The sequence below is a fragment of the Paralichthys olivaceus genome, chromosome 2 (genome assembly GCF_024713975.1).
Source record: "Paralichthys olivaceus isolate ysfri-2021 chromosome 2, ASM2471397v2, whole genome shotgun sequence".
NCBI classification, from domain to species: domain Eukaryota; kingdom Metazoa; phylum Chordata; class Actinopteri; order Pleuronectiformes; family Paralichthyidae; genus Paralichthys; species Paralichthys olivaceus.
In genome coordinates, this window is record NC_091094.1 from 10,612,346 (window position 1) to 10,637,234 (window position 24,889).

Below are 24,889 nucleotides of genomic sequence, written 5' to 3' on the forward strand. Positions count from 1 at the left end.
TTATTTCCATATATAATTACCAAAAGTGCACATTACAGTACTTGCACATACATGTTCATGTCATCATGTTTCATAGCCCTAAAGCATGTGTGTATTTATGTGTATGTATGCCGGCCATGCCTCCTTGACATCTACTGCACTGCTAATTATAAATGCACACTGGACTTGAAGGGATGCATGTCAGCTATGTACAGACGCATCGCACCTCCTATACACGCTCCACACTAAACATAGTGAGACTAAATCTCTCGTCTTTACAGGCTAAATTCAGAAGCTTTGTGTCACTCAGTGTCTTGACTTGTAAGATCACTTGCTAACCTTCCTAGCCGTCCGCTGAGTGATTGAAGGTTATGTTCTCATGTGCGAGTTCAGTTTAACCGATTCATGTGCATAATTCTGCTCCTGCAAACTGTTGTGATGGTGGAATCTTTAGATTTGAACTCAACTCTCCTGGTGTCTTACATTATCCAACATTTCCTTTAAATCTTGATTGAATTGTAAATATATATTTTTTGTTGTTGTTAGTTTGGCACTCTAAGGCTGGTCTATAGAATCTATGTGATTCTGCAGCCATTATACTAAGTTACCATACTAATTATACATTTTTCCACATTTTATGAGCTTTTTCCCTTTTCTTAATTTGCTGCCAACTGTTACCGGGGCATTTCTTCACCAGTTGTGAGTGTATGTGTGATCACTGCAGTCCAGCTTCTGTCTAGAGTTATTTTTTTTTCCTGGTGGACTGACGTCAGAGTGAGCAATGGCACAGGCATGCAAACAAAAACAAAAAAAATACTATGAATAAAAGACGTTTGACGAAAGTGGCAAACAAGCTGAAGGCAGAGAGAAAAAGTGCCAGTGTGTTTTTGTTTTTCCGTTTTCAGCTTTATTATTTCATGCCAGCAAATGTAACATATAAATCAAAACATGTGAAAAGTTGGAATTAGCGAGGACCTCTGCATCATTGACAAATAGAGAACAGAGCAGATATTCTTTCTTTAACTGATGGATTCCTTCTATGCATACAGACTCCATGTTGAATACCAGACATTCTGTGTCAGGGCAGCTACTCACTCAGGACTGAGGTCAGGTGGCACAGCTACAGTATGTCATCATACCCCCCCCCCCACACACACACACACACACACACACACACACACACACACACACACACACACACACACACACTTTTTCTGTTTCTGTAGCTGAGGTAATGTGAGTCTCAGAACTGGCATCGCTGCTCAGTGTTTGCCATATTACAGGCTGCTATCTTCAGCAAAATACCACTGAAATATCAATACCCGGCATGTATACAGTATATATTATTAAAAAGTACAAATATCCAGTCAGTGATGCATCTTGTTGTTTTGTTTAATTTGTTTCCACACTAACCAAAATAGTCAGACTGTCCTCATTACCTCCATTAAAGAGGTTGTGTTTCCATCAGCATATGTTTGTTTTTTAGCAGGATTGCACTTAAATTGGTGATAGGATGAACTATGGGTCAGCCAAGAGCCCATTCAATTTTGGTGCAGATCCAGGGGCTGGATTGCATTTTTTCAACATTTTCCTTGATTTCTCCGAGAGTAATTCATGAATCTTAAGAAAATCTGACAAATTGGTGCAGATCTAAATGAAAAATCAGGATCTAATGAATTTAAATGTGGTTTCATAAAGACTGTTGGGCCTGGATGGAGGTACACACTCCACTGATTGACATTCTAGTATCTCTCTGTGTTTTGTATCATTTATATTTAGGTTTTTTTCTTTAGACTTGTCCATACGATACCTACATAACTAAGATTAGACAGATTCGTGGAGCAGTGAGAAGAATAGCAGGTGAGGGAATCCAAATGTCTTTGGCGAGCACATTACTCCACTCTACTGGGATGCTACTTTGGTGGGCTGCATAATATTAATACACTCGTACACATGCATGGCTGAAGCTGGTGTAGAGGTGTTCTGTATGTGTGGGGGCAAAGGGGACGCATGGCCTCCAGGACAGCTGTCGCACATCTTTGAGTCTAAAAGGACCCCATACAGAATTACCAATCATCAATCATAGGGGAGTTATTTTCATAAGTCTGGACTTACAAAGCCAAATTTTCCTTCACTATGTGGGAAAACTTACATCGACCCAGCTCCCATACATGGCTTCTCCTCCCCCGGCGCCACTCAGTCCAGAGTGATGCCTTCTTCTGGCCTGGCAGCTGGCTGCATGCACAGACAGACAGAAAGACAGATGACTGGGTTTGAGACAGACTGAGTAGTAGTCTGTCGTCCCTGTTTAGCGCCTACTCCTCTTCCTCTTTAGTAGCTTTTAAGGACTATTTCTGTATCCATGTCTGCATCGCACATTAGAATAGACTTTCACTTCCGAAAAGCCCCACACCAGCCGCCCCCCCACACTCACCGACATAGCACAGATATAGTGTTTCTACGCTCGTCATCTCGAGTATGTAGTTCAATATGAAAATGCATTTTACTATATATACACATATACATCATGATTTCAAAGACAAAAATGCATTTTTATAATAAACATATAATATGCTTTACCAGATGTATATTGCTTTTTGCCATTTTTCAATGTTTCCTTTTCCCTCATTTTACTAAAAGAGCCCTTCTGAATGGCTCATTGATATTCCACACTTTCTATATTTCTTATAGTGTGACATATGTTTGTGGTTTTCACAAATCCTCTGAGCTTGTGGACATTACTTTTTGAAAGTTGCCTGGTCCCACTTTCCTGTTTGTGTTGGTGTTTACCTGCTTGCTTTTTATGTACACAAGCTTAAGTATGGTTTCAAAACCATGTGTGTACGTAGTAGCATTTCCAGCTGCTACACACTCACTTGAGAAGCATTTTAACGAGTCTTATCTGAAGTGTTTATTCTTCTGTTCCTTGTTTGGCAAACCATTGATACAGAAAAACTCTGCAGCTGCATCAAAGGCAGAGATAAGAGCAGGCCCTCTCTGTGTGCGTGCGTGTGTGCCTGAATCTTGTATAGCCTGATTCTGGGCTGCTTGGCTGGTCACAGGTAATCTGCCCTGAAGCTCTGGCCTGAAAAAGATACACACACAGACCCACACGCACAATGTACATGTCTGGTCACAGTGCCAGTTCTTATCTTTTCCCCCCTGATGCTGCTCTGCCCAGCACATGGAGGGCAGCGATAGCATCGAGACTCTGGTTGAGACAACTTTTCTCACACACACAAATAATACATATGGGAATTTATACATGTTTGCTAATGTGTGTAAATACTGTGTGTGTGTGTGTGTGTGTATCCCTGTTTCTCCGCCTCACAGAAACACGTTTGCTCATACAAACGTCTTTTCCTGGCATCATTTCCTCTGACCCAATTTTCCTGTGAAAACAAAAGCGCTTTAATGACGCACATTAATTCAGAAAAAAAAATAAAAACCTGCAGGCCATCTCACTCTGAAAATTTGAATATTGTGTGACACTGAACCATAAGAAAAAAGTAACAACACCTGTTTAATTTTTTTAACTTTTCATTAACATGTGTGTAGCTGAGCCTCATGGTTCGTAGCTGTCCTTCATCATTTTCTCTCAAACGTTGGAAACAGTCCTGGTTGATGATGTCCACAATACATTTTCCAAAAGGAGCTGTCACAGTCACCGTGTCTGTAGTGATACAAGGTAAAGTTTGGATCATTCTGTGGAGACGTTGTCAGTGATTGGTTCTTTGTAATGAAAGACTTTGACTGTCTGATGTTGTTAGCATCACATCAAAAGATTCTCTCCATTGTGGTTTACCAGGCCCTTTGCCTTCTTCGTTCCTGTTAACTGTGTGCGTGTGTGTGGGCATGTTGCTTCATAAAGACTGGTCAGTTTTCTCAAAGTCCTGAGTTCTTTTATAACAGCAGGATTATTTTTTATTCTTTTAAAGTGTTGTCTGTTGCATGTGTGGGAGAATGTGTACGTGTGTACGTGTGTGTATGGATGCCTGAATGCATTTGTGCATGTGCTCATGGGGCCCAACTTGTGCTACTTGTGTTTGATTACTCCTCTGACCACACGTCACTTGGCTTTGAATCACAGATCTAATTAAACTAAGGGCAGGTCTGAACTGGCACACACACACACACACACACACACACACACGTTGATCTGTTATTGCCATTTGGTTAGTTCCACTCTAAAAACAGTTCATTAGGTAGAGTTTATATGGTTGCACACATGCACGCACACACTAATGTCTCACCAGAGGCAGCAGCATAAAACCTACATTTGAGTCTTTAATGTCCAAAGAGTTTGATTCTTCTCTTATTTTTACCACAGTGATGTGTATGTATTTATATATAAGTTCAAATGTAATTACCAGACCAAAAATACACTTAACAGGACTAACAGACCTCCCATGAAAAATCCTATATACATCCTGTATAAATCCTATATATTGCAAATGAAAAACAGTCCATATGAAACCAAAATCAAACTAGATTTTTGGAAAATCATCATCTAACAAATCATTTTCTATATTGCCGACAATGAGTTAAAGTCTTTTTTATCTCTGACACTGATTAAGCAACACTTTAATAGAAGCCTGACACAAACTGTGTTTTCTCCCATTCCCGTAGAAATGTTCGGAAAATACGAGAATTTTTTTTTACTTGCTAAAGGTTTTGATTTCACTTACAGTGCTCCGGTCATAGTTCTTAACTTATGTTATCTGTAAAACAATTCAACACTACATGTGTGTTTCCCGTATGTTGTTAAATTTGTCACATTTGTCTCATTTTGTTGTTTTACACAGATGACAAACTTGTGAGCATTGCGAAACACTCGTATGACGCAGAAATTGTGTTGATAACCTTCTCTAGTTTACAGGAAATGTGTCAGTGGGAAAAGGGGGCCCAGGAGGAGGAGAGGAAGAGGGAGACCATTTGACAGATTAAGCGAGAGAAAGAACAGGCTGATGGCACAAGAGAGAAACCACACTTTTAAATAGATGAGCAAGAAGAACAGAGCACAGTTGAGTTGTTTGACAAAGACTGCAGTTTTAAGAGCCGCACTTAAGAAGAGGTGAATTCATTCTAAGAAAATCAGAGAAAAAGCAGTTCAGGGTTGTCCCTTGAAAGGGAAAGGGATACTGAGAAAGTGAGAGCAAGAAGGACAAATATTAAAGAAAAAAGTTAGGGACTTGGGGGCGGGGTTGTCCTGAAAACGAGGGTGAGAAGTCAGTCGGTGTCTAAGGAGAAAGAACAGGACCCAGCTGTTGCTCCACAGGCCACCACACCCAGCCGAGAGAGACTCCATTTGTTGTTGTAGCTGGCCTTTATGACTCTGAGAGGAAAGAGGGAGAAGGAGGTGGTGGAGTCTGATCGTCTTTAAGTAATGAGAAAGAAAAATAGGGAAGAGGAGCAAGAGTCCGCCCATTATTAGGGAAATGGGCAAAGGTGGGAAAAGAAGGGAGGATGCTGTATCACTTCCTACAGTTTGCCATCTCAGTGTTATGACGTTTGGCTCCGGGGTCTGTTATCTGAACGAGTGTTGTGAGTGCCAGCATTTTGTTTGATTACCCCAAGTCTCAGGAGTTTATGAAAACACAGCCAGGGGACGCGACCCTGAGCTGGGACCTGCACACTAACGCTGTTCCCACCACAGCTCCTCCAAACCATCTCTTTCCTCTCAGTGTCAAACCACTTTCACTCCATCTTATCCTTCACTCTCCCTCTGACGTTACTTTCTCTAACCTTCTGCCCCGTCAGGCTTCAACACTCCTCTCCTTCGGTCATCGCTCCTCCTCCAATAGTTACTTGTATTATAGTTAGTTCTATTTACAGAACAATAAATAGTAGGTTCTGTGGTGGGTTCTCAGAAACTAACAACTGAAACATGCATATCACTTCCTTAATGTTTATTTGTTAGGAAAATATACAATACAGTTTTATGGAGGACTATGAAACATGGAATTAAAGTTGATGGATTTGTGGCTTCAGAGAGAGATGCACAAAATTGGATTAATTACCTTAAAGGTTCAGTGTGTAAGATTTAGGTGAAAGGGATCTATTGGCAGAAATTACAGTCATCCAAACTGGACAAACTAAAACCTTTTGAGTTTTTATGACAACTGAAGCTACCACAGGTTCTCTGTCACGTTCGGAAGGGGAGGGGTTTTCAGCTGCAACTTCAACCTCACCACTAGACGTCACTAAATTCTACACACTGAACCTTTAAGGACGCTCTATCGGCTGAGGCTGTAAATTTGAACGTAAAAGGAATCAACATGTGCGAATTTGGAGAGACGTGAGTTTCCCAGCTGGATGCCAACAGCTTGAATCTGTGTTAGCCACTACAAACACAACCATCTTACTGAACTGATCAGTGTGAAGTTCCATTGTGGGTACTATATTGTAGGCGTCAGGTTTTAACAAGAAAGGAATCTGGACTTGAAATAGTTTATGTATGCACTAACTTTGAATTCTTTCAGATCTATTATGTATTGTCTTCGTAGTCAGAGCCTGATATGAATCATTCATCTGTATCATAGAGCTCCATTGTTTTACTACGTCTATTAAAAACACATGAGTGAGCCACAGTAACTGGCTGACATGTTCTCATTTACATCCTCAACAGGAACAAATGAGCTTGGACCTCAGAGCGGGACAGGGAAGGGAAGTATCAAGGGGTTGAGTCATAATGCTCCTGAATTTTCATGTAGAATTATATTTGCCTTTTCAGAGTCTTGGCTCATCACTTTATTAGTATTTGTCCTGTGTTTCTTCATGCCATGCCTTTGTTTCTCTATAGCCTTTAAACATTACAATAAATACACAGGATGTGGTAGTGAGTTATATAAACAGTATAAAACTGGTGTGTATTCTGTGAAACCTATCACACAGTTACAGTATGTAGCATCATAATGTAAAACCAGACTCTTTATATGATCATTGTTAATTCATTGTAATTGGTGTGAGAAGTGGGTGTGTGTCAGTTTTTTATTGAACCCAGAGGACAGAACATGTGCTGCTGATAGGGCAGGTTAGGTTAGTGACTGCCCCTCCTCTTCCTGTCTCCTGTCGTGTCCTCTTCCTCCTCTTCCTGTCTCATATCTCAATGAATAGAATGAGCGCGTGCGCACACACACACACACACACACACACACACACACACACACAGCCTGTTCCCTGTGCCCCCCCCCCCTGAGAGCTGCAGCCCTGGAACAATGAGAACACCAGAGAGAACACAGGATCGCTGCAGGAAATGGAAGAACACAAAATGCTTGTTTAAAACACCGTGGTGGGGGGCGGCACCACTTAAATCTGTGTGATCTTTTCCAGACGTACATTATTCTGAGGTAGACATTTGATGTGGGGGGGGGTTTGCTCGACATAAGGAGTAGCCATATGGTGCTACATGAGAGTGCCTAAAGTTTTGGCTTTGAGGTAGTTCGACAGTGGAGACACTGCTCCTCAGGCAGGACACACAATACGGTTGTTCAGTTTGTGTTTCTGAAGCTGTTTCCAGACAAGAACTCCAGAGAACGTCCGTACAACTGTTTGTACCCAGTTGTCCAGACTTTTACATGTAAAGATGTCGCAGGAGATTCTCCACTCAGATGCTCTCACAACAGAGAAATCTCCAGAGAGTTCCGTGGTGGTGCAGCTGACAGGATATTGAGATATGAATTCCTCTGCAGAGATCATGTGTTTGTGTACCAGCGTTGGCCCTGATCGCTAAAAGCTCTCTCGATATCTTTGCTTTTTGCATTTTTGCATCTGTCGCGTGTTAGAAACCTCATCAACACGCCCACTTACCTCTGGAATCTCCTGCGTTATTTACCAGGGGCCTGACAAGAGAAACTTCTAGAAAAGCGGTGCAGCATCTTACTCTGACATGTGGGTTCTTACATACAGCCGCTCTGGAGATTATCTGGAGTTCAGCGCCTGTTTGAAAGCAATATAATTGTCAAAGTGAATGATTGTATGTGTTGGAGAAAACAGTCTAGACTTGATCGAGGTTTAAACGCTAAGTTTAAAGTCAGTTCCCCTCTGTATCGACATGAGACACGTAGAGTTTTGAATCTGGATCACACAGCTACAGCATCTACAATCTATTGTTGCATCTGGAACTACTTTATCAAATGAGCGTTTTTACTGCCAAGCAATATCAGCCCAAGCTCTGTTTATTGTGTAGAGTTGTATATACTGCTGGAAGACATTACTTTATTAAACAGAAGGCATGAGGAGCTTTAGAGTCCTTCACTTGTATGTTTTCACTGGACGACTCTGGATCGCCTGAAGTGGTAATGAGTGCATCCTGCGTCATGGTAGAGTTTAAAAGAACCTGGTGGACCTCCTCACATGGGCCCTGACACACGTGTCACCCAAGACAGAGTCACAGTGGGCGTGTTTTTTACAGATTAGCACACATTTGTCAGTGTGTGCTGCAGATCAGAAGATGTTGTGGTTTATTTCATTCTCACTATATAACTTACAAGTATTTTTAAACACATTTGTTTTGAATCTGAAACAACCGGTTGTCAGTAAAATTGGTGCGTTACAGGATTTCCTTCCTAAATAAAAGGAGGAAAAGTGTAATTTGCGATAGACCATGGCCCCGGGGTGTCTGCTGCTATCTGCCTCTGTTAGCATTTACACGGGCGTCACACTATGTTTGGTCTTTTCTCAGAACTGCCAGTGAGAAGTGCATATGTTTGGATTGTACAATGTAACGTAGCCATTGCTGCAACGTTAAGTCCAGCACATAGCAAAGTTTGCACTCTTGTTTGATGTATTTTTAGTTGTTGTTTTATTTTTTCTGATCATACTGATTTGTTGGGGAATGAAGGCATGTGCTCATTTACAAAACGTCAGCAGTCCTACTGTTTTCCAGCATTCAGGAGAGCAGATACCTCACTGAACGGTTTAATTAAATATGATGTGAATCGTGTGTTATTATCGCCATGGTTACCAATCACACATGATACCATAAATGGCAGAATATCTTTCAGAGGAAGACAATATTTTAGTGTATTGAGTTATATTAAAGAGCCTGGTTTTTCATTTTGGGAGCATTATTTCTTCGTTCCATGTTTGTAATGTTTTCGCTCAAAGCCTCTCCTGCAAGTTGGCCCTGCTCGATTTGCTCAGCAAATATGACTTTATCAATTTGATTTAAAGAAAGTAGCAGCACCAATTAAAAATATAAAATAAAGGCACTGGATTCACTGAACCGTGTCAAATTGTAAGCACCCGTAAGGGACACTGAAAGAAATAAAGCTAATGCTGTAATGACACATTGATGATTTCATTGGTTAACGTCATCCCTGGCTTTCTATTAGTTGAGGAATTTTGACGGGATCATTTCACAAAAATCTAAGAGGGGAACATCAGGGAGCAGCAGATTCAGGAGCAGCCTGAGGACTCGACCTGAAACACAGGACATTTGTGTGGTGACAGATATTGAGAAGGAGCTGAGTAAATCTGTGCTTAAACAGAGGCTATTGGAGAAAAATCTCAACATGAAATGAAGAAATAATGCCCTCAAAATGAAAGTCCACACTTTCGAATAAAGAAAGGAATAAAAAGTCAATTTTAAGGATTTGCAGAATATGTGCCTTGATGATTCAAAAACGACTCTAGCTGCTTATTTGTCTCTTCACCTTCGCTGTGAGGCACTCGTGGATTCAGCTCTTATTTGTCTGGTTTTCTAACGGCTTTGACCTTTTACCTCTTCACCCTCCATTAAACCGTCTCTGCCGGAGAAATCACCAAACTGCAGACTCCCGCCACTTTGTGCAGGAATGTCTGAGGGGAGCTCAGGAATGTGGTTGGGAATTCCTTCGTGCTGCAGCAGCTGGGGTTACGTTCGGCTGCATGAGGTCATTTTCTCTGTTGACATAGTTTCTGATGCATCGTGGTCAGCGTCTCAGTCTGTGTGCATTTGTTGCATTTAAGTGTGTTACTGGAAGAGGAGGCTATATGGGGATTACCACCCTCAATGCCATTTAATCTTTTTTACTGGAACATGACACATTGTCTTCCTAGACCAGATTAAGTGAATAATTATTTAACCAGATTCTTTTCCAGCAGTGTTTTATTATCAGTTGTAAAAGAATAGATCTGAAATGACAGCTGAAAGATTAGAGCCATAAAAAGACTTACCATACTGTTATGAAACCCACAAAACAAGACCGACCCTGCTCTTGTTGTAGGACCCAGACTGTTATAAATACCAGCAGTGGCTGAGTAGTAGTCATCACTACATTATTACCTCCTGCGACAGCGTGATTGGTTCAGTTTTCACCTTGTGTCTCTGTGTAAGTGTCATCCTGGCAAAATGTGGTCCTCAACAAATCTGCTGTAGCGGGAAGTACCGCAGAGGTGGTTCTGGGAACTGTGGCGGGTGTTAACATGATTTTGCTTTGTTTCACAAGATGTGGCCACAGAAGGTCACAGGTGTGTAGCTGAGATTGAAACGAAAAGCCCAGTTCAACAGTAGGAGCGATCTGACTCACGGGTTGTGATATTGCAGTAATATGTGGCGAGTGCTCGTGTGTTGGAACGTCAACACGCTGGTTTCCTGAGAACTCTGTCGTCATTATTACATTTTTACGAAGATATTGTCGAGGGCTCATTAAAGGTATTAAGACGACAGAGGGATCAGGGTAAACATAACTGAAACGGTCAGAGCTCAGGTTCGGTATAAAACTCAAGCTCCCACTGTTTATCATTTTCACAGACTCTTACAGAGTTTGAGAGTTTTTTTCTTCTTCCTCTTCTTCTTTCCAGATTAGAGGCTCAGGTTCCAGTTAAACCAGAAAAAGTTTGTTCCCTCGGGTGATGTAGACCTTATCACACCTTTGTACTTCAAAGTGCTGCCGTTTCACAGTTGAATACTCCTCCATACCGGAAACCGAATCCTCTGAAAGGCTACACCCAAACGACATTATTTATTTATTTACATCCCACTGGCCTGAAGCCACAGCTCATTTGGTTTTGTGTGTGTGTGTGTGTGTGCGTGTGGTATGAGATTCCTGTGTGTTGTCGGTGTGCATGTGTCGTGTGAGTGGACGAGTGGACGTGTCATTCAGGGTTTGCAGAAGTGTTTTTAACATCCTGAGGTCAGCAGAAACACACACACACGCACGTTGCTGTTGTTGTTGGTCAGGTAATTTCCAGTGCTGTGTGTTTTCTAGGTTTTACGAGTGTTTTCAGGATGAGTGGACCATGGTTAGTCTGTGGAGAATGAAAAGCAACTGAAAAAAGAAAGAAGCTGGGGAGGGAAATCAGACAGAGGAAGAAATCTTAAAAAAAAGAGCTCATCCTTTATTTCTCTGTATTGAGCAGAAATCAATACTTGTCAACAAGTTTCATTTCTCTTTGATTGCAGTCGTATCTGTGTGGGTCTTCCTCCCACTTCTCCAGATACTCTCTGCCCTGAGGGGTCTTGTGAGAGGGATGAAAGAGGAAACATCCACCCTTCATTAACATTAATCATCGAATGAAAGCCCCCCCCCCCCCCCGGCTAACAGATGTTACATCGTTTGTTGGAGGAATTAAGACATTTTCATGGCCGCCAGCTCTCTGTGAAGTTTGAGCTGACATTTCTGCAGACTCATAGATCTGTCAGGGTGATTTTATAGATCTGAAAACAAGAATCAACACCTATTAGCAGTTTTTACCTCTACTGTTTGTATTGGTCACTTCTATCGTTTAATGGATCATGATTGTTCATTGCTTTTTGCTGCGTTACGTGAATAAAACTTTAGTTCATGACCTCATCCATGAACATGCTTTGTGTTTGAGTCATGTCAGGTAGTGAAGACAACAACTCCCATGATCCCACGCTGCTTCACAAAATCAAAATAGGTCTTTTGTTGTTGTTTTGATTGAGATGCCCCTAGTGGCTGAAGTTACCTTTTCTATGTTGAATTATTGCAGAATTTCTGAAGACTGAACAGTTTAAAGCTCCATGAAAGAAAAATCCACTCAGTCGTGATTTGTATTGACTTTTCTCTTTTTTTACACTTTACAGCTGCTGAACTCACATTCAGATATTCACCAGCCAAGTCGTTTTTTCTCAATAGTCCCAGTGTTTGCATTACTGCATCAGGCTTATTAGGAAAAAAACAGTCTGAACTGAACGCTGCTACTTTAACGTTGGCAGTAAATGCACAGAAAGAGAAATTAAATGTGCATGTTGTTAAATATCTTGTTATAAATGAATAGAATTACCCAGTTTTAATTGGAGCTCGACAGGTTTATCAGTAATATTGATAATATCGGCCGATATCTCTGTAGTCACTGTTTCTGCAGCTTTGTAATTACAACTCAACATCACCTCATATGTAAAATCACAAGAATGAAACATACGTTCACTCCCTCACTGTTTCTTCCTCCATGCTCAGCACACAGTCACTGTTGTATCCAGCAGCCATAAACCACGTCACTCTGTGTGGTCCACTAATTACATATCGGATGGAGCCAGTCTCCATGATGAAAGCTTGACTTTGCGCTTTGTGCTTTGGTGTCAGTTGTAATATGTAAAGCAGATGTGTGTTTAATAGCTGAGCCCATCGGTGGTTGTGCAGCGCTGCCGAGCTCAACGGCTTTAAAGGTTGGATTTTCACTGGGGCCACACGCACTTAAGAAGTATTCCTGTAAGAAGACTCAGGATTTAACATCAGCAACATCCCTGAGCTGTGTCTGAATCTGGTAACCTCACTGAAATCACACTGATCTGAAGAAACTGAAGACGCACAGGAAATATATATATAAGTAGTAGAGCCAGCCCGATATAAGCCTTTCACAGACACGTTGGTATCAGGTTTATATTTCAGGCGTTAAAAATTCTGTTTATTTTTTTTTTCATTCTGGGTTCTCTATATTTGTTTGTACTTGTGTATTTTTTATTGATAGTTATTTATCATAATGTTTATGGTTAAACTTAATATAAAGAAAACAAAATTCTCCCAATATCAGTACCAGCGTGTATATATTTATATATATGTACAAACAATACAGAAAAGATATGAATTTATGTAAATATTTTGCATAAAAACTTTTTTTATTTGTGGTTAAACTGTAAAGTCTATTTAAATAACTGTGTCATAAGGGTTTGATAGCGTTTATTATATTTTGCTCCCTAATATCGGTGTCAGGCTGTAATTAGTAGTTGTGGTCCTACTTCTTCAGAAGCAGTGGTGTGAGAGCAGGAGATGTTGCCACAGCCCCTCGTGCTGAGGCTTGTTCTGTGTTTGCGGGGGAACAGTAATCAGCAGCAGCAGAGGGTTGGCTGTGACTCCAGCAGCTAAAAGCTTCTCTATCTGATCACATCCCAGCCTTGTTTCAACAACTAGCCCGGATTATCGTCGTCATATCAGCCGCTGCCCAACTGATTACAAACACAAGCACATTCACACAATGATTACATGCAGCTTATTCTGTTGGACTTTTTGAAGCATCCAGCGAGCTCAAGTCTTTTTTCCGAACCTGCAGCGGCTGAAGGTCCTGGAGCGATAAGGCTGCTTCAAAGTTAAAGATGTGTCGCTGATTGTGTTTCTGCCAATCCCTTTGAGGTGCTGTCATGGTGTGTGTGTGTGTAGTGTGGGGGTTAACCACTTGAAAGGGATATTCTCCAGGGTACGGCTGCAACTACGAATTTGTTTTGTCGTCGTTTAAAGTCTTGATATCTTTCTGATTCTTTGAAATTAAGAAAAATTGAGAAACATTTCTCGCAGCCCAAACTGACAAATTAACTGTTGCATAAAACTAATGCTGTTTCTCAATGTAGAAGTTAGTTTTTAAAATTGTAAAGATTCTGACATGATAAGAAAAAGAATCATCTGTCTGGCTGTTTCACCCACATAGAGGGAGAGAAAGAGAGATATCGAAGGTTGCTGGTGCTAAAATCAGAAGTTGGGCTCACGACTAAAACTAGAAGGGTGTTCGGAGAGTGTGCAGCTCCTAACTATCTCACCATGTTAAAGAAAATGAGAGAAACAATCGTGGATCTGCCTGTTTTTCCAGATCTGCTCCAAAATGTAATGGGTTCTTCCTTGAATCATGCCTCACCCTTCCACCTCACCTCACCCTTCCACCTCACCTCACCCTTTGCAGACAAACAGGCGGATGAGCACATAAAACTGGCCCACGTCCTAATAGGAGGTAGACGTACGTGTCTTCCTGTCAGTGATCCAGAGAAGAACAGAACAATGATCCTAAACATACGAGCAAGGCCACTAAAGAGCTTTTTAAGGTGACGAGGTGGATTATCCTCGAGCCGCTGAGTCATTCTCCTGATCTCAGTCCAACTGAGAAAGTTTCACCAGCATCTGAAGAGAGAGACACAGTGAGCGAGAGCTGGAGGGGGCTGGAGTGTAGACCCGGGAGAGAATCACCAGGGAAGATACAAAGATGTCTGAAGGTCCAAAGTTTAAGAGACAGGGTTTTTGGTTCGACTTCATGTTTTTCTGTCCAATGACTCTTGTGGCCCCCACCCACTTCTTCTCATGCTGACATCAGCAATAGACGTAAAGATGGACGACATGACATCTTCCCCAAAAGTGAAGCCAAACTCTCATGATGCCTGCAGGCGACTGGCTGCAGTATAGGTCATGGACTGCACCTGCTCCATGTTAGCAGACAGGACATGGATCAAATAAAATCAAATAAAGTCAAAGAACACATCACATGAACATTTTTGGTACTTTTTGACATCAAACTAATGTTTCTGATCATTTTCTAGTAACTTTGGTGTGAATTAGTTATTTGATTCTATCAAAACGGTGAGAAACGTCTTGATTGACAGCTGAAAGACGAACTCGTGATTGGTCGAGCATGTTTATAGGTGGGACGTCGCTACTACATCCCCCGTTCACCACTGTGCAGGCACCTGCACGCAGGATTTTATTTTAAGCTTCATTTTTGTATGAAAGGAGGAAGTTAACTTGAATTCATTGGAACTTAAATGTGGTATAAATATATAAGAGTGTTTTATTTCAATGCACCAACCTTGAAGAACAAATATGTGTAACTGTAAATAATCATATTTAACATATAATAGAACCAAATCTTTCACAGTCAGTAAAAATAGTTTTCTTTGAATGGTTCACATTCAGGTGCTGGTTGTCGACTTGGAACAAAAGCAGTTGGTAAATTCAGTTAATCTCCGTGATTGGAGTGAGCAGTGATTTATTTTGATCTCAGCTTTGCAGAATCAGCTGACGTGTTGCAGCAACACCAGTTAAACGCTCGAGAAACATCCCAAGTATTCAGCCCTGCTCGAAAGAGTGTAGTAAACGTCGTTGGCCTCAGTTTGCTGAAGCTATTCACGTTACATAAGGTCTCCCACAAACCCCCTCACAGCGCCTCCCTTCTCTGCCTCCTCTCTCTCTTTCATTTTGCACAAAAGATTTGTCAAAACACACACACACGCCATCAGTGCGGCATGGCAGTCGTCCAGAGAGGGGCTCCAGTGTCGCTTCATTTCAAAGAGCTCTTTGCTGCGCTCTCCTTTTGATGCTCGCTCCCCAGCAGCAGTGGAGCAGAAATGCAGAACGTCCAGCTTTGATATGAATTTGTCCCTGATTCTCCACTCTGCCCTGAAAAAAATCCACCGGACGACTACAGGGCTGTGATAACACTCAGTTTTAGTTTGTTATCTGTTTTCTGGTTGACTCAGGTTCTTGTGCTGCAGAACAGGTTGGATGGTTTTTTTAACCCTAACCCACAAATGACTTTAGGCTAAAAAATAATATGACACCAGGAAACATTCATGAGGTGAAGACGAGAGAGAGACTCGGATGTAGTTTTTAGTTTTTAGCTGAAGATCCCAACGTCCTCTTTTACCTTCAGCCCTTCAGATTGTTTTAATCACATTTTCAATTGATTTATTTTGTGTCTGGGATCTGAAGAGGTGAAACTTTCCCTCCAATCAACAAGCACAAACATAGCTTGTATCTTTTAGTGCAACCTTTCTGAAAAAACGAATTGACAAAATTGTTAAACGTCGTCTGGTTCCAGTTAGGACAACCTGTTATGACAACCTGCTGCTTTTCTCTCATTATTTTATTATAACTTTGACCTTTTGGTCTGTAACAAGACATTTGTCATCAAGACATTTAAAGACATCACGTTTTACAGACAAACTATTATTTGAGAAAACAATCTGAATTTTAATTGTTAATGGACAATTGTTAATAATTGTCGACTGCAGCTCAACTTCACTGGTTCTTTGTTTGAGTGTTTTTTTTTGTGTCTCCTTGAAAGATCTGAACCACTTCTTTTTATTCGATAGCTTTACTATGGGGACTGTAATCACAGGGGGGGTCTGGTGTGTATAAATGTACATCCTCGGCTCCAGGCAGTATTGTACAGTGTGAATTTCATTTCTTTCGGTCGTAGTCGTTTCACTGGAATTTCAGTTTCTTATGTGTGGTGAAGCAGCTCGTTTAAATAACCCAGCACGTATGTGTCAAAACTCCCTGTGAGTGTGTGTGTGAGTGTGTGTGAGTGTGTGTGAGTGTGTGTGTGAGTGTGTGTGAGTGTGTGTGAGTGTGTGTGAGTGTGTGTGAGTGTGAGAAACATTCCAGTGTTAGAGGTATGTGAATTACGTCTTACAGAGCGAGAATGTGAAGAAACTGCTGCCAGGAGAAGGCCTGTTGTTTACTGACGCAGTACTGCAAAGGAGGTTCCTGTGAGTGTGTGTGTGTGTGTGTGTGTGTGTGTGTGTGTGTGTGTGTGTGTGTGTGTGTGTGTGTGTGTGTGTGTGTGTGTGTGTGTGTGTGTGTGTGTGTGTGTGTGTGTGTGTGTGTGTGTGTGTGTGTGTGTGTGTGTGTGTGTGTGTGTGTGTGCGTGCGTGCGTGCGTGCGTGCGTGCGTGCGTGCGTGCGTGCGTGCGTGCGCATGTGTGTGTGTGTGTGTGTGTCACATGCTGCTGTCACTTCCTGGTGAGGCAGGTTTTAGTTGTGGATGTAAATAATTATTTTAAAAGCTCTTATACATTCGGTGCATGGAGCCAAGAAACGAGCTGCAGGCTTCCTGTATTTTCTCTGACGTGCTTTTTGTTTGAACAAACTATTCAGTTATTAGAAACACACTGAAAACCAGAATCCCGGTTATTTGTTATTTCTTATTTGTTATGTCCTAACAGCTGTTGACAGATGTTGATGATACCATATGTATCCAGACATGAACATAGATATTAAGCGTGATTTACAAACATTGTTCCTATTGAAAAGTGCAAACATGGCTTTGATCAACATCTGATAATGAAATACAAAACTTTTCAGATGTCATGTTTGTCAGAAACACTTTAGTGGGAGAGAAACTCTGAATTTCTACTTAATGCAATGTGTGTTCACAAGAAAACCTCCATAGACACATTCAAGGTCCATTAACTCGTCTTTTCTGGAGCCTGTTCAGACACCAGCTTCAGTTATGTATATTCGGTCAAACCATGCAATTGTACTTTTGCCGTAAGTGTTTATTTCAATGTCTTTTTCTCTGTCTCGTCAGATTTGGGACATGAGCGACGACGAGAGCATCTGAAGGGCGAACAAACCAACGGACTGGACTGTGGCCTCCACGTTTCTGTCTGGTCCTCCTCAATAGATCTCAACATTCACAAAGGACAAGTGGAGTGAAAGACTCGCTGAGGGCTTTGTGGACGACACTGAACCCAACCATGAAATTTACGTCATCACAACCAAGAACATTACAACATTGATGCTGAAATTAAAATTCCAGTTCGTCTTTATTTGGATTCAAGACCAGAAAAAATAGAACAAATAGAAATTCAGAGGTGGGTAATAGTTCAATTAAAAATGATACGAACAGTTAAAAAATTTGATTTTTTTTACTCCTGTTAATTAATCACGTACTTAAAGGAAATGTATGATGCTTTGTTCTGTGTTTTTTTTGGTTGTATGGTTTTTTTTTTTGCGTTTGTCTCCTCCTTCTTTTAGTTTTAGGCGGATGGCACCAACATCATGATGTCACGTGACCTCTCGATGCCCCACATAATGCACATGTAGTCTGTTAGTCTGGCATGTTCCAGAACAAAGCCAGGTGAAGCGAACGCGGAGGGCTGACATTTCCTACAATGGTTGACCAATCCCAACGGAGTGGGCCAATCAGAGCCCAGATAAAGCCTCACAGGGAGTGTTTCAGACAGAGGCTGAGCGGAGGAGCTGATGTTTGAGGACAGATTATTTGAATCTGAACGTGAGCAGAATACGTCTCCTTCAGTCACATTCATTCGGAATCAGCTCGATTCCTTGAGCTAAAACACAAAACACTCCACATTTCCACTTATTGACTTTTCTGAGACGGCTTCAGTGAACAGTCGCAGGTTGAGTCTCTCCGTCAGCACAAGTACTGGATTTGCTGAGGAGCCGTTTTTTTTGGAAGGACTTTGACAAACTACATCTGCTCACTCACTCAGTTTGAGCTTCAGATGAATTATGAAAACCCAAAACACGGTGGACAACTCAGCACATCCATCCGTCTCCCCGTCTGTGATACATACAGTTGTTAATACTTAAACCAGCATCACTCTTGAGGAAACGTGCACAGATGTGACTGAGCAGCAACACAACAGTGGCTCCTGATACAGAAAATATTTACTCTTGCTTCAGAAAAAACCTGGAGAAACTTAAGCGCTTCGTTACGTATGTGTTGACGCATGCATTTGTTTTTTTACTCTGTGCTGATCTGCTGACGTGTGTAATAATTTCAGTGTTAAGAAACGTATACAACAGCTACTTAAGAACAAGGATTAGTGGAATGAGAAGCTTGGAAAGCTTGAAGGTTGGAAATAAACAGAATAATTAAATATAATCCCACAATTTAAGACTTTTACCTCCAGATTCATTGTCACACGTGAGATTAAACTCAGGATTCAGACTTTTGTTTCCATAATTCTTATTTCTCAGTTTTTGTTTTTTTTACCTAATTCTCATCTTGAAATATTTCACCAAAAACAGGGATGAAATGTGTCTGTTATTAAACTGTTAACACCATGTTGCTGCAGAATTGTGTTTTATTTCAGATTTAGATCAGATCAGAAGTTTTTTCTATAATTCATACGACATTCCATCCATTTGGTTCAAGTTCACAGTCGATGTTGGTTCCCACTTTAAGGGAAAAAATCGAGATTCCGAGAATTAAATTGTATTATTGTTAAAATAATGTCTAAATATGTGTAAATATTACAAGTCATAATGCTGTAAGGTGTACTTTTACAAGAATTAAGTTGTTGTGAGAATAAAGTCGTACTATTGTTAAAGTAAAGTTGTAATTGGACGAGAGTAGTCATAATACTATAATAATTAAGTTTATATATTATCACATTAAAGTCAAAGTTAAAAGTTATATTAGACTTTGTCACTTTAGAAAGAATATCAGAAGATCAGCCTGTCGTCTGTGTTAAAATGAGACATGTGGAGACTCTTGATAAATTATGTTTCAGTATAATTTTCACAAATGAAAAAATGGCTCCTCAGCATCATATTATCAGAAGAATCTGTGACGTGACAGTGGAAGAAACTGTATTCTGAAGAAACACTTGGCCTCTTGTAGAGAAGGAAATGTTTGACGCTGGTCGACTGATGAATTTTATTGTTTCTCAAGAAACAGTGACATTTATTAAGATTTTGGATCAAGAGAGTGAAACTCTGGGGACTGCTGGTTCTGCTCACTGGTTAAAGTTTTTTTATTTATCGTCATTGGGCCTTTTTTCTTGTTAGATTACATGATTTTATGAAATCCCAGAACTTTGTTCTTCAATGAGGCCCTTATACTCTGTTGTACAACCTTTTACCTATTTGATTTTCATAATCATCCCATTACTGAGCACAAGCACAGCAGCACAGTTACTTGAGACGGAGGCCCACACACTCAGACAGTGGTTTAAAAGCACTTTATTGTTCATCAAGGCTACTTTACGTACAAAAAAGGTGGCCTGCCAAAACCTTTTTAGTAGGAGACACAGAGCCACAAATTGACTGTTGTTTTCTTAATACAATGTCTTCTCTTCTTTTACAGTTCAGAGTATTAATACCACAAGTACATGCTACTTCCACTTCAAAAAAAAAAGAACCTGGAAAATGTGGTAGTCAGAGTATAGAGCAACTCCTCTTTGATTTATCTGCACAATTTATTTTCATGGTGTTTACAGATGCTAAATGGCCTCCAGATGGGAACCGTGACATCCTCAAAGCTCATTTACTGCTCGGTTCGTCTCAGCCTCACTGACGAGCAACGAAGCAGAAGAACTTCAGCACAAAATACCACTGAAATATGTTTTGAGATTTTCATCGGCCAATTTCAGTGTTCGAATTCAACAAGACTTTTCCTTGTAGCTTGGTTCCCATCTGTAAACCAAAATCAGTCATCAAAAGATTTTCTAAAGAACCCACAATGTGCTGACATGCAGTAGTGGAAATGTAACTTGCCTGCTAGCCCGTGATTAATGTTGATTTTTACACTTAAATGGAAATGGTTTGGAAAAGGCTAACGAGCGTTGTGGGCTGGTAGCAACATCTTTCTGTTCCACCGAAGCAAAACATGCAAACTGATCAAGAGTCTGCTGTTAAGGACCAACTCTTTTCTTTTTGCTCACGAGTGACGTCTCAGAAGTCACAGGAACAAACAGTCTAAATGATGGCGGATCACCGGGGGCCAATGGAAGTAGCGATTGTCACGGACAGCGGTGGCTCGTTGTGGTTTCATACACTTTCCGTGCTCCTGCACTCTATTAACAAAAAAGATCAACTTTTTTCACCAAAAAAAAAAAAGAAAATGCAATGATTACAATTTAAGGACAGGGGGAAAAAACAATTAAATAGCTACATATCATTAACAAATTAATTGTTCCTCAAAAAATACCTACGATTTTTTTCTCTGTACATTCGTTACGCACAGCGTAATGATGGTCTTATAGTTACCTATTATAAAAAAAGTAATTTTTTATTAAGTGATTTTCCTACAGTTTGTAGGGAGAGTGTGCCGAAGCGAAGAGAGAGCCTCCTACCTACAGGGTGGTAGTGAAACAATAATGAGAACAAATAATAATAACAGAAAAACAAAATCTTCTGGACACCAAGCCTCGTTCCCTCATGGTTTCTTACAAAATGCGAAGTACATCCAATCTTAGTCAGGGTCAACTGAATCTGAGGAGGAGGTGATGCTGTGAAAAGACTCGTGGCAGTGAACGTCTCGCAGACTGTTCTACAGAAGCTCAGCTCCTGAAGCTCTGACCCCCCCCCCCCAACATAACAAACTCACCACCCACTCTGAACCTGTCACAGAAAACAAGCCCAGATTGTAGACGACCTGTTTGTAATGAAGTCGACTCACTGGCTGTTGGGTTAGGATTTTAAAACATGTACCATCAGTTCTGGCTCTGTTGCATCTGCTCTGAAATGAGAGGATGGAATGTGTGGATCTAACGTTCCGTGTTGAGAACTTTAATGGATGTACTCATCATATTTGATTAAAAAATACCTAAACCAAATAAATATGTCGAATCTGTAAACCTCATGTTAGAGTCATGCAATGACACTAAACTGTTTCCAACCTCAGCTCTGTAAGTTCTTCGCACTGAACGTCCTGGTAACTTTTATGGCATCGTGTGTCCGTCCGTCATACGTTTGTGGACACCTTGTTATTCTGACATAAAGACGTCAGTGGGGACCCTCTGGGACAAGTGGCTGGTTATCAGCTCGATCTGTTGATGTGGAGATACTGAGTGTAAGTGAGGCCTGTACAAAGTTCCCTATAGGAGGAATGTATGCCGCTGTGGCGCAGGCTCTTTTTACAGAGTAAAATTCATTTCTTCAGGCTGCAGCTTGAACTGCAGCAACAATACAATGTTGTTCAGAACAGAAAGCAGTGAAATATAAAGCAAAAAAAAGGCTGGACACCAAGTCAGGACACGACAAGTCAACTGTTGAGGTTTGAGAGAGTTTTGATGGCGCATCACGAATCCAGAGTTGTGTTGTTTGTTTCCATCTCTATGATGTTTTCCAATGTTGTTTTAGGGACGTTATTTTTTCTCTTTCACAGTTAAATTCAAATTAGTGTTAGACATTTATCTATGGGTCAGAAAAATGTCTGAGAGCTGTCATCACCGTCTCTGACCATCAACAACACCTTGTTTTCCAAAAGCTTTCTAGCCTGCTAGCTTGTCTTTGACTTAGTACTTGTTGGAGCGCACGTAAAGGCTGGTGAGAAGGTGGCGGTTTTAAAACGGCACCCAAATAGTCTCACAACAATTATGTTGTTTTATTTTATCTCAGGCTTTGTGGAAAACAAGGCCCTGCAGACTGATTTGTGCCAATTTGGTGTCTCAGCTTTGTCACGCTGAAGGCCGTAGCATCCTGTACCACCAATGGATCAACATCTTAAGAAAACCGTTAACGGGCAGCGTCTCTCGAAGCCGACTCAACACCCTGGCGATCACGCCCATCGTGCTGAGGTGGTTTTGAGAAACGCAGGTCTCAATCGTTACACAGAGCCTGTCCGGAGGCTTGTCCCACTACAGATGTTTGTTACCATACTGATATTAATGGAAAACAAAAGTACAAAACTGTAATAATAACAATAACAATAATAATATGGAGTACAACTGACCCAGCAGTGAGTGTATAGTGTCTATGTCCGTTACTAACAACGAAAGAAGTAACAACTACCGTCCGAATGAAAAGGCTAATAGTAGTTAAGATTGAAATGCTTAAAAACACTAATAGATACCAGCTATTAAAAAAACAAAACAAAAAATACATGCATGTGTAAAAGCATTAGTTTACCCTTCGAACCTTATAGAAATCTACCAAACCACAGTGTGTAGGGGAGGGAGGGAGGGAGGGAGGGGCAGCAGGGTGTGAGCCAAATATAATTACAACACCCATGTTCAAAGAGACACAAAAACAAAGGGCGTGTTTGAAGAGATCTGAATAATCTTCTCTCCCCCGGTCAAGAAACCAGACAGTTCTTTTTTATCTCCTTTTCTTTCAACCACAAAGTGACATGCAGTGTCATCTATCCCCGCGTCACTGTCAGCAGTTCAGTTCAGCCTGTGAAGCACATCAAAGCTCTTTGTTCCTGCAAACGCCGCGCTGTGACACGCTGCACTTTGTACTACGTCCATCAACACCACAGTTCACTGATTTGATAAAAACCTGACTGTGCTCGTAAAAAAAAAAAAAAATCACCGCACAACAACTTGGCACATTATCTTAACAGGTAAAGACCAGCGGGTGAAGAATCTGATTTCGATCCTACATCGTACTTTACACATGACACAGTTTGCTTGAAGTGGTGTTTTCGATCATGAGGTTTTCCTGCAGTTTCCTCATTTTTTTAAGGGATGTGGAATATGTGTGAGTAAGGCTTCTATACGTTTCCATGGTGACAGCAGTTTACTTTAATTGAGAAGTGGCCAGTTCCTCACACAGTTGAACTAATTGTTTACACCTCAAATTTAATAAGGAGCGCTCTCTGCACCCGCATGTGTGAATTAATGTGACTGTTGAGTGCTGGTGGAGAACTTAACATGTGATGGACAAACAGTAAGTGAAATGGCTTGGGATAGAATTCTGCTCTTCTCCCACCTTCTCCATTTTTTTATTTAACAGCTAAATAAACCAACATCAAATTTATTTGGGTCATAATATTGGCCAGGAGTAAATTATGTCCAGGTAGATGTTATACGGTCCCAGAAAAGTTGATTTCAGTCAGTTTGAGTTCAGTTTTATAAATCCCAGTGTGTACGGTGCCAGATTGTGATGTTGACATGTTAGCCTTCACCCTCTATGGCAGTAGTGCAAGTCAGACCGAGTCGATCGGTTAAGTTTACACATACAGTAACACATACAGAGGAGACAGAGGGTGAGAGACTTAGAACAAGACCAGAGCGGAGCCTAGTTGGTGGCTATTTGTTGTTGGTTGTTGTTTTTGATCTGGGCATTGATAAACGTCAACGTCTAAAGGTTTCTTTGGTAGCACAGTCAGGTGGTTTGTGATTATTTTCTCCAAGGTGGTTCTTTCTCATCTCTTCTATCAAACATCAGGCATCTCATAACGCAGAAGCAGTACACAAAAACTACTGTTAAAAACAAAACAAAAGAAGAAGAAAAGAAAATTAATAATTAAAACGCCGCCTCTCCTCTCTCTCTTTATGTACATATAACTACAGACACGTGCCTGATGATGCTCCTTTCAGTCCAAGAGCTGAGTCCTCATCACTCATGACTTATTGTCTGACATTAGCTAACCAGAGGACAGAGGGTAAAAAAAACCAACGGTTTATTTATTGCTGATTTGATCCTCTACGAGTGCATAGAGGGAGAGAGCACGCTCGACCCGCAGGTGGGCGCTGCCCCTGGGACGCTGGTGACAGACCAACAGAGTGACAGGGATGTTGGAGTCGGGGTGATTGGGAGTGGGGTGTGAGGGGGCAGGGGAAGCGGGGGCAAATCCCTCTAAAATCTCTCGGGCCCTTCAGGAGACCACAGATGGGGAGTGGTTGTGGTTGATCATGTGACTGTCGGGGGAGGAGTTTGGGCTGCTGCCAGACGACGAGGGACTCCCCTTGTTTTTGATCTGCAGCCAGGTCTCGCCCAGCGCCTTGGCGAAGTGGTCGTCCACCGAGCCTGTGATGGACACGGAGTTGGTGGCGGGCTCGGGCTCTTTGTAGTTCTTCCCAAGGCTGCGGCGGAAATGCTCTTCGATCACTGGGTCGCAGGCTGTGTTGGCTAAAAGAGCGAGGGGGGAGAAGGAAACAGATTTTTTAATCCCCATGACGAAATAAAACTTGTATAATACGCAGTGGGTTATTTATTACCCAACATCAGCTTAAACACTAGTAATGTGGGTTTTATTTCAATGGAAAAAACGAAATCCAACATCTA

At 41.2% G+C, this 24,889-nt stretch overlaps 2 protein-coding genes across 3 annotated transcripts in view; one reads left to right on the forward strand and one right to left on the reverse strand.

The window, feature by feature from the left end:
• The window catches only part of atg7 (ATG7 autophagy related 7 homolog (S. cerevisiae)), a 54,200-nt gene extending 35,205 nt beyond the window's left edge, over positions 1-18,995 (forward strand). The window contains exon 19 of the mRNA XM_069535263.1: positions 17,493-18,995. Coding sequence (XP_069391364.1) covers positions 17,493-17,525 — 33 coding nt within the window. The 3' untranslated portion in view covers positions 17,526-18,995. The remainder of the gene's footprint in view (positions 1-17,492) is intronic.
• Positions 18,996-19,881: 886 nt separating this feature from the next.
• Positions 19,882-24,889, reverse strand: part of vgll4b (vestigial-like family member 4b) — a 39,310-nt gene continuing 34,302 nt past the window's right edge. For both annotated transcript variants that reach the window (XM_020096868.2, XM_020096867.2), the window contains one exon: positions 19,882-24,733. In XM_020096868.2, the coding sequence (XP_019952427.1) occupies positions 24,480-24,733 (254 nt within the window). In that variant the 3' untranslated portion in view covers positions 19,882-24,479. The remainder of the gene's footprint in view (positions 24,734-24,889) is intronic.